At 18.1% G+C, this 16851-nt stretch overlaps 1 protein-coding gene and 1 long non-coding RNA gene across 5 annotated transcripts in view; one reads left to right on the top strand and one right to left on the bottom strand.

The window, feature by feature from the left end:
* The window catches only part of LOC107996971 (F-box only protein 43-like), a 61568-nt gene extending 55336 nt beyond the window's left edge, over nt 1-6232 (bottom strand). The window contains exon 1 of one of the 3 annotated variants that reach the window (XM_028666294.2): nt 5004-6232. In XM_028666294.2, the coding sequence (XP_028522095.2) occupies nt 5004-5831 (828 nt within the window). In that variant the 5' untranslated portion in view covers nt 5832-6232. The remainder of the gene's footprint in view (nt 1-5003) is intronic. The other 2 variants (XM_017055301.3, XM_017055299.3) reach the window with 2 other exon arrangements.
* Nucleotides 6233-15557: 9325 nt separating this feature from the next.
* LOC133667138 (uncharacterized) overlaps nt 15558-16851 on the top strand; it is a 45613-nt gene continuing 44319 nt past the window's right edge. For both annotated transcript variants that reach the window (XR_009832299.1, XR_009832300.1), the window contains exon 1: nt 15558-16148. This is a non-coding gene — a long non-coding RNA (uncharacterized LOC133667138). The remainder of the gene's footprint in view (nt 16149-16851) is intronic.

The raw sequence follows: 16851 nt of genomic DNA, 5'->3' as shown, positions 1-16851 counted from the left end.
ATTGAAATAATCTTTCATAATGATTGTTGTTATTGCTAATTGTAGTAATTATCTCTTTCTATCCTTTCGTTTAATGAACGTTTCATATACGATACGAAAGTTTTTATGCACGCTTATCGGAATAAAGTTCATTTTGATTTATTTTATGATTTTTGAAGGAAAAAATGGAAAAGATAAAATATATTATAATAATCCTAGTTTTGGCAATGAAGATTTGAAATATTCGTGTTTTTGATTATGATATGATAAAAAAAATTGAAATGACATTATAAAGTATATTATATCATTATATATATACTTTGAATATTTGCGAGCTATTTTTTATATATCATTTTGTAAATACATATTTGTATTTAAATTTTACATTGATAATTATAGTTTTACTAAAAATGATATTAATCAAAATTTAACTGAATAATTCGATATATCTTGTTCTTATTGAACAGCAAGGTTAAAATTATTACAATTAATTGATTCGATTAATTTAATTGATTGTTATTAATGAAAAATATTCAAAATAGTATTCATTTATTTTGATGTAACATTCGAATCATTGAATTGCTAAAATTAGGACATTATTTATTATTTTCTTAAAAATTTTTCAATTAATGTAAATGATTTAATTTCTGCTTTATGTCATATTTGTTACGAAATAACAATAAAATTTAATTAATAATCTTTAATTATAAATTGTAAATTAATTATTAGAATTAATCTTGAAAAATTTATCTTTAAAATATAAATAAAAATAAATAAAATTTGAATTAAAAATTTTGACATGATTTTTGTTATATATAAAAATATTGTTACATTTTTGTTAGATCATTACTTACAAGATTTTCACATTTTTTTTCATATGCAACTATTCTTTTACACGATTTTCATTTCTCATACCAATCAAATTTACAGTTTATAAAAATAATTTATAAAAATAAATAATTCGTAAATTTTTAGAATAATCAGTCAGAAAGAATCAAATTTATCATGAATAAATATGAAACAAAATAAAAATTAAACAATTTTCAAATAGATGTTTATTATGTGAAAAAATATGTATATAATATATCACAAAAAATAATTTAATCGTTTTTAAAACATTTATTCCAGAATATAATTAATAGTATTAAATATACACATTTAAATATATACATACTTATCCTACTCAAACAATCAGTCATTTGAATCTTCAAATAACCGACGTTCCATTGTATCATTATGTTATTCATGTTTATATTTTAACATTGCAACATAATATAAGATATATATATATATATATAGAGTATTAATATTTACGTTTATACGATAGTTATCACAATATTGGGCGACAAAAAATATTTGGTACCGTGAAAAAATTTACCAATTGACATGAAGTCAGATGACTGTTTAAGATTGCAACAAATTAATTTGCGGTATGAAATGGTAATTCGTTTGATAAACAGGCTAATGAATACTTTGTTATCGCGATGCGTGCAACACAAAAGACCTTGAAGTGCCGCATGCCATCATGCGCGAGAGCTTTTGTTACTCGCACAGTGATAACAAAGCGTCTACCCTCTCTAATCTACCGCTATCGTAATTTAAAGCGAGAAGAAATACACACCAGCGAAAGCTGAAGGTGCTAATGGCAGGTAGTTGGCTTACTACTCCGAAGTACGGAATAGACATGTTATTATTAACGTGCTCGCCCCTATGAATGAAGGGAAACGAGTCTGTATGCACTTTCTCTCCCCTAGAATGGAATTACCTAGCACTTTGACGAGGAATAATATAATAAATGGAAGATCCATTTGCATAATCTGAATTCGATAATTCGAAAATGTTTTATATATATATATATATATATATATATATATTATTCTAAGAACTTGTTATCGTTTGATTTTTATTATGTAAACAAATATAAATTTTTCATGAAAAAATTTCTATTATTAATAATTCGTTAAAAAGTTAAAAGAATTTTATAAATTATTAGAAATAGAAAAAATTTTTATTAAAATTTAAAATATTTTTAATTTTAGTGTGACCAATTGGAAATCTGAATCAATAAAAAATAATTGAATTTTTTTCAAGCATTCTACTTTAATAATAGTATAATTTGTGTTAATATAATTTTAATAGAAAAATTTATTTTAAAACTATATTGTAGCAGAATTGACAAATGACCCAGGATGTCATTCGTAAAAATTGATATTTATTGAATTTATATACCTATACAAAATTATTTATGAATAATTTATTATATTTTTATACATAAATAAAAATTATTGTTTATATAATGGAATAAAATATAAATATAATTAGATTACATTGTATAATGAAAGAAAATAGAGCAAATATCAAATAAATTGAATATATATTTTATATTATACTGTTAACTGCATATTATAAAGTTTATCGTATTTTTTTCTATTTTTCAATTGTTTTGCTTCATTAATTAATAAATAATAAATATAAGATACAATAATTGTAATATATTTATATTGGAATTTTAATATTGGATCAAAGATGCAAAACAAAATGTAGTATACATAGATCTAAATATATCGTTTACATACAAAAGATCATAACACAATTTCCAGATATATATATCAGGTATATATTAAGGCAAACAATAAAAGACAAGTGCACTTTCATTTTATCAATAATAACTGAGCGTGTAAAATGTGCAATAAAAACGAGTAAAGAAACAATAGAAACACTAGTAAAGCATTCACAATGCAGCCAATATAAAATATAATCCGCAGAATATTAAGATTAAAATCTCTTGAAAAATAAGGAACAAAAGAAACTAGTATATTCATAAATATTTGAAGATTTTAGAAAAAGATTATGAAATTTATTATATCGATAAATTTATCATATTTTGTAAATATTATTAAAATGAATATTTCTAGGATAGATATATTAATAGTAGATTCTTTATACATGAAAAAATCTATTGATTTAAATTAATATAATATAACATAGAAACAAAATATAATTTATATTTTATATAAATTATAATAAATCATATATAATAACTTTGATTAAATTTTATAACAAGAAATATATGTATACGTACTTTGCATCTTAATGCTACCAAATTAGCTCTAAAGAATGCAAAATTTGTTATACATACGTTCCAAGAAGGTCATCCATTGCGAGAGGGTAATTTTTCAGGGTTGAACATATCTACCGTCGCGGTTGACGAGCAAGCGGCGTTTCAAAGAAGAAATTACAATAAATCAATGTCAAACAGATGATTTCACCAACGAAACAATTATGTTGTTTAATTCGAATTCGTTCGTTCACTCATGTGCAAATTACGCCGCTGAGATGTATACTGCCTCACATAGGATTATTAAAAAAAATTCTAGACTGGGTCGATTCTAGTCGATTACTATCCACATAATTATTCTTTAAAAAAATTCTGTTCGTAAAAACATAACCTCAGATCGGTATAATGATGACGAAAGAAAAAGAAGTATAAACAACCTAATTATAGGTTTAAATACGTCTGACGATATTTCATATCCGATATCTCTCTTCGTCACATTACAGTTTTCTCGTTAATCGAAGTTGCAAAGGTGATGTAGATCGTTTATTATTCAAAAAAGAAGTACATTAGTATATATGTTTAGAATATATATATGCTTATTTTCACTTCTAATTACGATACCTTTAACTTGCAAATAATCATATTAACTACAACAACATATTACTACACGTATAACATATCACAGACCACAATATAATTTCCGCAGATAAATATGCGGATATTTTAATTAATGATTAAAATTAACATTATTTTAATTTTATTAATGTAGCATAAATTAATAGCAAATAAATAATTGAAAATTTTTTAGTCGAATAAAAAATTAGAAATTTACATTATACATTAAAATTAATGGTATTTTCGATATATTTACTGATTTTAAACAATATTTTTTGAATTGATTTCAAAAGTGTTTCTCTCAATTTAAAAATATATATTATAACGTATACATATGTATTGAAATTAAACAAATTAATGATGAAAAGTTTCTCTAAGAATATTTTATTCTTCTAAGAAATATTTTTATAAAATAAAATATTTTATAAAATATTTTTATAAAATTTGAAAAATATATTTAAAATATAATTTTATTGTATCATGTTATTCTATTAGCAATAGCTGTAATATGACAAGAATAAAATTTCTTGAAATTTAATTATAACTCGTTAAAAATCAATAATAGTGTTCGCATATGTTTCAATAATAGTATGTATTTAAATTTTTATCTAAAATTAAAGTATAATCATATTTTCCCTAAATTAATAATAACTGTATAATAATAAATTTTAACTGAAATATTTTTTTGAGTTTCAATTTTTAATAATAATAATATAATAAATTATCATTAAAATTTGGCTATAATGCTCAAATATCTAACCGTTAGGATAAGTTTTATGATAAGAGAGAAGAATATAACTCTCTTGTTAGTGTAGAACATATAATTCTCTCTTTACAGGGATCGAATACGATCCTCAGACAGAAACTTTGTGTATCGTTTAAATACGCAACGTTTGCGCATTATACATTATGTAGTAACTACACTTTTCTCACGTTCGTACAAATAGGTTAATGAACTAGTTATTTAATTTAATTTTATATTATATATATTATATAAAATTAAATTTATTTTTTAGTTATAAAATAAAAGTTTATTTATAAAAAATAATTTTAATATATTTATTTAATTTTATCTATTGTTTTTTTGTGTAAAATAAAAATCATATATGATAAAAGTTTATTCTAATATATATAATATTATATATTAGAGTAATATCTAACATATACATATACAATTTTGAAGTTATTTTTTGTATAATCTTGTGTATTATTTATACTATTCTATATAAACTCTTTTATACAATATTTTTTATAATATATATTTATAATATATTCTTGATATCTTAATCTCATTATAACTACTATCTAATTACTAATTTATATATTTGAAAAAAATAAAAAACTTACTTACCTTGACAAAAGAGTGGAATTTTACTTTGCTTGGAGAAACAGGTGGACTGCTAGGTGGTCGTTTATTTCCTTGTACTTGAAGAAGATTCTGCACTTCTAATAAGTACCCTTTTCTAGCGTATCTACTTCTAGGACTGCTTTGAATGTCTCCTTCTATTTTTGATTTTTTGATTAATTTTAAATTCTCTTTAGCATTCTGTCTGAGTATTATATGAGTCAGTCTTCTCACATTGGCCCTAGAATCACTGAAACAGATTCTCCTCCATGTTTTAGACACCATACTAATGGAACAAAGATCCTGAGGTCCAAGAAAAGATAATATTTTAGAAACTATTCTCCAATGATTGCTTTTGTCTCCAAGAAGTGCCAATATATCCACCGTTTCTCTACCTGTATAATCTGGAGTAGCTCTACTATGATGTAAAGCAGCAGATATGACGCGATGACTGAAATCCAACCTCTTTGGTTTGATAGCAGCAAGATATGTGATAGAGAGCTTGCTTAATTTCTGATTGTCTGCCGAACTAATAGCGGGACTAGCTTTTCTACAGGTCGGCGAGATAACAATACGTGGAGGTGGTGGTGGTGTCTTCCGTCTAGGTGAAGTAGTTACCTGGGGTGTGCTCTGAGGCACGATGACTAGTTTCATTTCCACATCTTCCTCGATGGGTTCGGAGGCTATAAACGAAGATGAAGGCACTGACGGTGATGGTGGCGGTGAAAGAAGAGTCAAGTAACCACTATCGACACTATCATGAGAATTGCGACTGCTCGCATTTATCGTGATGCGAGGTGTTTCGGTAATATTTACGTTTTCTACCTCATCCATCTCCGTGCTTTTTAAGGAGAGAATCTGTTTCAACAAATACCGGTGGAACTACCTCTTCTTAAACACAATTACGAACTGTTTCCGAATAAAAAACATATTAAATTTCTTTCCTATGATTTGTCACAGGAAACGAAACAAAATAGTTTGAATACGTTTCACCTCGTTGACGTTTCAGCGGCTTACTACGCACCACATTGCAAGCACTTCGAAACTTTGAAATCTGTTTATCCGTTGTCCCACCGTAGCTCCCTTGGCGATTGCCCGACCAATGGGCTAACCTGACTGATCCCGCCGTTCGTTGCCAAGTGCTACCATTGGTTCGAACATCTCAACCGCGTTAGCGATGCTATCACCTCTAGTGGCTGTTGCTGGACTTATTAAATTCTGTTGCTGGGGAGACCTCTTGATTTCTCATTTCTCTTTCGAGCGCGCATACAGAAATTGAAATTTACTATCTTAAATCTTTTTTACTATATTTTTTCTTTATATTAACTAATATTTATTTTAATAAAATAAAAAAAATATTTAATTTTTTTTTATATATTAAAAATTATAAAATCGTTACACAAATGATATATTAATATATAATAATATATTAATTATATAAATCCTACAATAATATATCACATAATATTTATTATAATATATTTTTTATCTTTTATTAGAATATATATATATTTATATTTATATTTTATTATAATATAATAAGAACATTATTAATAAATATAAAAAATTATTTTGAATAATGTATCTAAATCCATGAATTTACAAAAATTATATTAATTCATATATATTATTTAATATCATTATATAAATATATTTTCTTATATTTTTATATTATTTGAAAAGCGTTGTAATAAATCGATTTCAATGATTTATTGATATTATTTTTATAAAAGAAAAAAATATTTAATTTTAAATATTAATATGTTAAGCTTAATATTTTTCATTTTTGGTTACTTTGTCGCATAAAATAAAAAAAAATAAAAATTTAATATAATATAAGTTATGTTTTTTATTTTCATATTAATATAATAAGTACAATAAATACATATTACAATGAAATATAATAAATATATAATAAAATTATATAATAATATAACAAATATAATAAGTACATATTACAACGAAAGAAATGAAATGAATTGAAATATTAAATTTTAAAAACGATTTTTTCCATAAAAATAGTTTTTAATTTTTCAAAGATAATATATAAAAAAAAAAGAAATAATAAATTATGTTAATTTCTAGTTATTTTATAGTTACAAAAAATCATCATTTATCGACATTATTAAAATAAAATTTTATTCATGTTTCCATTTTTATCAACATCTAATAACTTTGATAACTATAAACTAATATATATGATAATATGTAAATGAAATATAATCACATTTCTGTTATCTATAGTCAAATTTAAATTTAATTTCCATGAAAGATTAACAATATTTATGTATAAAAATAAATATTTATTATATAAACATTAAACATAATAAAATACTATGTATAACAATTTTATTGTTTCATAATATTATTTTTGAATAGAAAGTATCAAAATATCATTATCATTTTAATATCACTCTCAACGTTATCGATTCAGTAGAAGAATAAGATTATAACATTCATAGTGGTTAGAATTAAAACTAAATTTTAGTATGAAATTACAAGATAGAATAAATTGTCTTGTAAACAGAGATCGAAATAAATAGTTATTTTAATTTAAAAAAATTTTATTTTTTAATTTTCGAATTTTCTTGTACATTTCATTTAAGAGAATATTGTTTTTCAAAATTTATGTGGAAAATAACGTTATCATTCTATAAAAACTTTTTTAAAAAGTGTTCTTATAATATTTTAGAATCAATAGTGTAATAAAAGTTTCACAAAAACAAAAAATTTAAAATATATTAAAATAAATTTATAATAAAATTAATAGATATTAATTATATTACAATATATTATATTATAATTATAAAATCGTTATACAAATAATTTATTAAGATAACATTATTATATTTATTAAACATAATTATAATTATTAATATGTTTATAAAAAAAGATATGATATATATATTTTAATATCATTGTAATATTATTTATAACATATTTATTATATTGATGAGGAATTTATTTATCATTATAAATATAAAAAATTTTTATTTTTATGTTTGTATTTAAAACTTTATATTTAAAACTATTATTTTCAAGAACTTTTTTATATATCTCATTAAAATTTATAATGAAAATATTTTTTAAAAAAGTTCTAAAGTTCATATTATAAATAAAATTTGTGAAAAAGTTCTATAGTTTTTTCAAAATTTGCTTATAAATTTAAGCAATAGTACTTCAGATTAAAATATATTTCTTTATAAAAATTACATTGGAAAATTTAATTGGAACAATGATTTTATATAAAAAATATTATGCTTTTAATGTCTTGTATTAATTATATTATAACAAAACAAATGCAAAAACAATTTTGTTTTTATTTTTGAAAATATTAATTAAATGAATATAATTTTATTTTTCTTTTATATATAAGATAATTATCTATTAAAGTAAAATTATTTTTATTATCAAAAAATTATGGATTTTTATTTTATAATTTTTTGAATAAAACATTCTGAATCTGATCAAATATTTAAAATAAGTATTATTTATATGACATATTATATATCAAATTTTTATACACAACTATTCCGTAAATCAATTCATTTCATAATTTTAATCAAATAAATTTCAAAAAATACATATTTTCTCAGATTTTTAAATATAAAATATTATTATAGAATATTATAAAATAAAAAATTGTTTTTGTTCAAAAATTCATCATGTACTTTTTTAAAAATTTCAATCATTAATACATTTAAATATATATTATCATAATATATATATTTAAATATATATAAATTATAATTTATATTATTATAATGCCAATTTTATATTTTTCTTTTAAATTAATAGAAGTGCAAATATATAGATTCAAAATTAAATTAAAAATGTTTTATTTTGTATTCAAAATATATCGTAGAAAATTACAAAAAATTCAATATATATTTTTTTTTATTAATTTACTTGTTTATTTTTCAAATTATTTTTCAAAAAATAATATTTTTCAAATATTATCGCAAAAGAAATATTTTAAAGAATATTAAGAATAAATTATTCAAAATTATAAATATATTTGATAATAAACACATTTCATTTCATTTTAAAATATTAAATTAAATCATATTTATAAATAGAAAATTTAAAAATTGAAAAGAATGAAATAAAATTGTAAATAATGTATATTTTTTATTTTAAGATTCAAAGATCTTAGATTATTTTAATTAAGAGAGGTATACTAATATCAATATACTTTACATAATAATATTATCATTTTCTATAATTGTTTAAGTATAATTAATATAATTAGTTATCTGCATATGATCTACACTCTATCTTTATACATATATGTACTTCTAAATAGTTTGATATAAATTTTTATACTATGAGTATGAGATTTCTTTATCTAAATTCTACATGCTATTATGTGTACGTATACTTCTAAATTGTTTGAAATATTCAAATTTTCATACAAATTTTATCATGTGTAAATTTTTTGGTAAAAATATAATGAAAATAGAATCAGAATCAAAAATAAAATAATTTATGATATATATATATATATATATATTATAACATATACATAAATATTAATAATCTCATATTTTATAAGTTACAATTAAATAAATACATATTTTTAAAAAATAATAAATCTTATATAAATATTTATTCTTTTTATTTTCTTCAATTATATAATTTACATAAATTGAATTACAATATTAATGAATACATAAATGAATATATTATATTATAAATTTTTATATTATTTAAATAAATGTCAGTATATTATATTGTCTTAAATATTAACATTTTATAAAACTTATTAAATTTATTTAAATATATCTTTTATTTTAAGAAACAATTATCAATTTTAGCTATTTATCAATTTTATAATAACAAAATTGTTTTAACTTTTTTTTAATAGTTTTTTTTTCAAAAATGTCTAAAGATTCAATATTGCTTAACAAATTCTTACAAAATAAACAAAATTTTATAAAAATATAAAAATATTATTAAATGTATTAAAATTATTTGCTTAATTTCTTCAAAAATATCTAACGATTCAATATTGTATAATTCTCTTATAAAAATATAAAAATATTATTAAATATATTAAAATTATTTGCTCAATTTCTTCAAAAATATTTAAGAATTCAATATTTTATAATTCTTTTATAAAAATATAAAAATGTTATTAAATATATTAAAATTATTTGTGCAAATTATTTATAAAAATAATTTTTTAAAACTAAATAAAAATATAAAATATTATATGAGTTTGACACTTATATGTTCAAACAATTCTTCTTCATTATTTAAAATGAAATTCTAAACATTCTTATGTGTTTAATTTTCATTTAACACTTTATTTTTAAGTAAAATTGTATACATATATTTGTATATTTTATTTGTATATACATATTTGTATATTTGTATATTTTATAAGATCTGGTATTTTTCAGAAACTAAAATTAATAGATCATTTCCACTTCTAGATTAATATTAGAATAAGAAATTTTAGGATCACTTAGAATATTTATAAATGCAAGTTTTTTTTTTTATAAAAGTAGCATAATATTAATTTTTATATATTACGTTTTATATAATTCTTTTTACTCTATTTGTAGAATGTTACTTTGATAATGAAATATAAGCAAAAGATCCAGATAAAAGTAGAAATGATATGAAATTATGTACAAAAAATATGTAACTAAAAAACATATTTTTTTTTAAATAAAAATGTATTAAAGATTATTAAATATTATTAATAATAAATATATATGTATATTATTTATAATATATATTATTATAATACATGTATTATTTATTAAATATAGATATAAATATAATAAATAAGATATTTTCCTTATTAAATATTTAATAATTATTTGATACGAGATAAATATAAGAATTAAATAATTTTTAATAAAATATTTATTCCTGACATAATTTATTATAAATTATACTTATGATATTTTTATACTTATGTTATTATCTTAATTATATAATTTTATCTATTTTTATTATTATTATTAATCTAATTTTTATACTTATGATATTATCTTAAAGAATTGTAATGATATTGATTGAAATATTTTTCAATCAATAAAATAGCTTTTAATGAAATTTATAATTATTTTATTTTGTTAATCTTTATAATAAGTTTTATAATAAAATTATAATAAAATAATTATAATAAAATTTTCATTTTATTTATCAAAATTTTATCAATCATATAAATCATTTAATATAAAACTTTTTAAACAATATATGTTCTTAGAAAATTATCTTTTTCAGAAATAAAACTAATAGTAGTATTAGTAAAATGTTAATATTCTTACATTTTATAAAAACTGATGTTATATTTTTTAATATCATTTAATTTTTTAAATTTAATTTTATATCATATAATATCATATAAAATTTTAATACAGATTTAATTTACAAATAACCTTATTTTACATTAAAAACAATATTTGTAAAAAAGATTTTTGATTTAAAAGTTAAATTTAAATCAATTTGCATTTAGCAGGATAAGATTATTAATTGAAATAAATGAAAATTTTCTTTTCAAAATATTAACAATAGCTCATGAAAAATTAAGATTCGATTTTTGATTCAGACAAATCTTTTTCTCTCAAGGAAGAATACTTTTATAATTTTTTTTATTTTATGTTATTCAATAACATTATTCGATAATATAACATATTCGTTGAAAATAATATTAAAATAACACTAAAATAATACTAAAATAATAATAAAATACTTTTTAATACTTATTATTATATTAACTATTGATAATATTCAAATGATTCAATACCAAATAATATTAATTATTGGACTCAATAGTAGATATTGATACGTATCAAAATTTTAAATAATTAATATTATTTTTAGATATTGATATCTTTTTCTTTATATATTAAGCCAATGTACTCAAATATATGCCGTTAATATATAAATAAGTAGTTTTTATTGGTCTGTACATCGCTTGTCCTCCTGGCGATATTTATTCTTAAATCAAAGGACGTTAGGATAATACGCTAATATTTCTAAAATAATAAATAATAATTATAAGTAAATATAAATATAACATAGAATAACATTATTATTATTTCGAAATTCGCTGATAATAATTTATTTAAAAAGATTTTTTTATTTTAATTTGTGTTCGAGTTAATATTTAATCTTGGTTATGTTTAAAAATGAATATATATAAACTGAAATATTTATATATTTTTTTAAAAAATATTTAAAAAAAAATACTCAAAAAAATATTCAAATTTCATTTTTTCGCTATATTTAAATTTAATAATTTAAAAAAAATTGCGCAATAAGTTAAGAAATTATTATTAAAGAAGAAATTTTATCTTCAAAATCTTCAATTTTTTTATTATAGATTCAGTCAAGAAAAATTTTTCAATAACTTTAATAGCTAATAAAATTTTTAAATTTTTAAAAAGGAAAATATGTTTATTTGTTACATGATATAAAAATATTTAAAAAAAAATAATTGTGAAATTCAATTTAAAACTGTAAAAATAAAAATTTCATTAAAATGAATTTAAATTATTATAATTATTGTATGATTTTGTTTTACAAAATTATAACAATTTTTAAAATTTTTATTGAATATATTTATGTTGTTTATTTATCTATTTATGTTACTACAAAAATTCAAATGATATCTTAAGCTATGTATGTATATATATATATTAAAATAATAACAAGAAACTTTTTGTCATTTCTTGATAAAAATATTTCCAATTAATAAAAATATTTTGTCTACATTGAAGCAATATAATGTGAAAAATTTTAGATTTAGATTATTTAGATTTTGTTTTAGTTTTAAGTCTGTATTTGTTGTTGATAACAAAAAGATTGAAAACAAATTTAGAGAAATAGTAAGAAATTATTTTTTTATGAAACATCAAAAAAATATTCGTTATTATTTTAATAAAGACAATTTTAGGTTTTTATTTTTAATATCCTAATTAGTTTGTTCAAAGATACAGCATAATCATAAATCATTGTATCAATCAATATTTATTATAATATCACAATAATAGAAAAAATATATCGTTATATTTTGTTTTTAATAAAATATAACTTTATTTTTATTAAAAATTAAAAATTAACAAATTATTTGTTCTATTATAGTGTGTAAAAATTCATAAATATTAAATGATATAATATAATAAAAATGATTAGAATATTCATAATTGTAATATATATATATATATAATTGTAATAGAATATTTATATTTATAATTATTTTTAAATATAGATTTATTACATAAGGCATTTTATTATATTGTAATTTGATTTATCATCACAAAATTCTTTTTTGTCAAGATTTATTGCTTTGAAATTATTTTAATTTTAATGCATATAAGTAAAAACTTGAATTAAAAATTGAAAAATAGTTTGTTGAAATGTTTAAAATAATACAGATTTTATTAATTTTTTATTTTAAGAAAATAAAAATAATAAAAATATTTTTAGAAAATAAAAATAAATTTTTTTTTGTCATAATAGATTAAATGAAATAATTTCAAATATATATATATATATAATAACTATGATATCTTGACAAAAGAAATTCTTTCTATGATAATAAATCAAATTTGATTTTACAAGTGACTGATACTGTACGATGTAATTAGCAAAAATATTTAAAAAAAATTATTTTTTCTAGAGTAATTTTGAATATAAAAAAAATTAATAACTTTTATTTTGTAAATTTAATATGATAAACAATTTTTGTGACTAAATTCAGGACACAAAAATATTTCATTTTTAAACAAAAAAAATTTGTATAATCCATTTTTTCATATGCTATTATTTTTTAAGTCACACTTTTTACAAATGAATCAAATTTATAAAAAAATTTTTATAATATATTTTTATAATATATATTATATTATATTTTTATAATATATTTATAATATATAATATATATTATAATGGATATCAAATTTATAATAAAATATTAATATGATTTTTTATATTATTAAATAAAAAATATTTTATATAGATATATATATATATATAAAATTTGAAAAAATCAAGAATTAAATTGCAAGAAGAACATTAAAAATTATAACATATAATTTTATTAGTATAAATCTCAACTGACAATTTTGTATATCAACTTTTATTTATTTTGGACTTTAGAATCGACCTTGTACCTTACAAATATACATATGTAAATATATATATATATATATATTAACATTTCGTAAATCTTCGTTCGCAAGCTTGTATATACAAGTTTTTCACGAATTACTATCATAATCAATAATTGCTTCTACTGTCTCTTATTGTTTGCAAACTGTTCGTCACAAATTATGAGTTTTTGCATGTGAAACGGTAATTTAAATAGTTGCAAAGAAAAATGTGTATATATACATAAAGTACATATTGCGATCATATATATAATATATATATGATATATACATAATATATATATATATATATATATATATATATATATATAAATGATAATATAATATATATATTATATAATATTATAAAATATGTAATATATATCCATTTAGTGAAAATTATTTAATTTTATTAATGTTGATATTATTTCAAATTTCTGAAAAATAATTAGTTCGAAGAAATTCTTGAATTACTATTGACATTCTTAAATGCTAAAAATTCTATAATATTATTTAATTAATTTTGTAAAATTCTTTTTATTATTTTTTACTACTTTTACTTATTAATATTGTTTAACTTTTTTTTAATTTAACAAATAAATAATTATAAAAATATAAACTAACAATTGATTTTACTTATTCGTAATTTTTCATAAATTTAAATTAATCATACATATTTTTATGAGTTTTGGTTTTTAATGGATAATTCATATAGATAGATAGATAATAATATAATAAATAATTTATATTTTAAAATATTTATTCTTTACACTATATAAATATAATATATTTTTTATTTTGTATATTTTAATATATTTATATAAACATTTTTTTTATATTTATATAAAACATTTTTTTATATTTTTTTTACTTTTTTATATTTATAAACATTTATTAATAATTAATAAACATTATTTAATAATAACATAGTAAAAATTTTTATGTTGAATTCAAATTTTTATTAATATTTATTTAAAATTACAAAGAAATATGATATAATTTAATCTTTGGATATGATATTGCTATAAATTTTCATAATTAAAATATGGAAATGTAACATTAATACATACTATTCAGAGATTGTAAATTTTATTATTCATATTATATCGATATAAATGCTGAAAAATATATGCATATATTTATTATATATATTTTCATCAAAAATATATTAATATAATTTTTAAAATGATAAATTAACAAATAGAAAAACCATTTATCATTTCATGACATCAATATTTATCACTTTTGATCTTCGAACATTTACAAGATAAAAAATAAACAGTCATTGGTATCGATTTTAATATCGACTATAATCAACAATCTCATATTCTTTATTCTAGAAGAAATTATGTATTTCTTATTTATTTCTTATTTAAATAATTCCATTTAATAAATTTAAAGATTTCATTTAATCAGTGTTTAAAATTTTCAAAAAGAAGATTAAATTTTCAAGAAAAAGAATGGTTAATATTTACAGTTCTTTCTTTTTGAAAGAATTTTAAAAAATGTAACATATATACATCCTGCGGCTTTATGTATTCCTAACAGATATAATTAATATTATTAAATAATTTGTTTAGGAATGGAAAAAAATTATACTGCAATTTTGAACAATTTATTTCACAGTGAATCATGATAGCAAAATTTCTGCGCAGTATAGCGCGCATATCTCATATAAAATTCTATAGTAACCAATCAACGAACAGTATAAATTTGTGTAAGTATAGTAACGTAACTGATTTTATAGGAGTTCAAATGTTATTCATAGTTGAATTGCGGAACTGTGTGTTTCGTGTTATATTATATTCAATATTCACATGTGACTTTATATTAAAATATTATTTAATATTATAATGTAATGTATATTTTATAATGTAATGTGTGTTAAATGAAGTATATAAATGTATTATATATATATGTATATATATATATATATTTGATTATTAAAAATTTTAAAAAGAAGAAATGGATATATATATGAATGCACGTGTTCGCAAAAATGTATAACATTACATATTAATCACTAATCATTTTATTTGAGGTAAATATTTGTTATTTATTATATTTTATATATATTATTATTATTATATATATTATATTTTATATATATTATTAAAAATAAATTTATATATGTATACATAAAATTATGTATTTATATATATAAATATCTATAAAATTAAAAGATACTTATTAATTTTATTTAAAAATAACATATTTTAAAAAGCTTAGAAAGTTATAGAACTGTCGATAAAATTTAATTTTATTTATTAAATGTTTAAAAAGATTCTAATTTTGAACATAATGAAAAAAATATATATAAATGTTAAAAAATATAACATCCATGTTTTTCATATGTAGTTATTTGTATATAATTTTTTAATATCAATTGTAACTTAGACACAATTCTTAAAAAAAAAATATATATTTGCGATTATTTTTATCATCATTAGCAATATTGTATTTATTTTTTTGAATATATTTTGATAGCAATTATTAATTTTATTAATATATGTTATTAAATATTAAAATAACAAGTCCTTATTTATATAATAGTTTTTTTAACTTATATAATATATATAATATTAACTATTATATTAATTATTATAATTATATTAGTTATAATTATTATAGTTATATATATTAATTATTATAGTATATAATAGTTTTTTTTATAATAACAAAAAAATTTTTTATATATATTATGCATAATTTTGTGGATTATTTTTTATAAACAGATTATCCTC

Source organism: Apis cerana, linkage group LG13 (assembly GCF_029169275.1).
Source record: "Apis cerana isolate GH-2021 linkage group LG13, AcerK_1.0, whole genome shotgun sequence".
Taxonomy (NCBI): domain Eukaryota; kingdom Metazoa; phylum Arthropoda; class Insecta; order Hymenoptera; family Apidae; genus Apis; species Apis cerana.
Note: the sequence above shows the minus strand (reverse complement) of the source record. Positions and strands in the feature narration are given on the sequence as shown.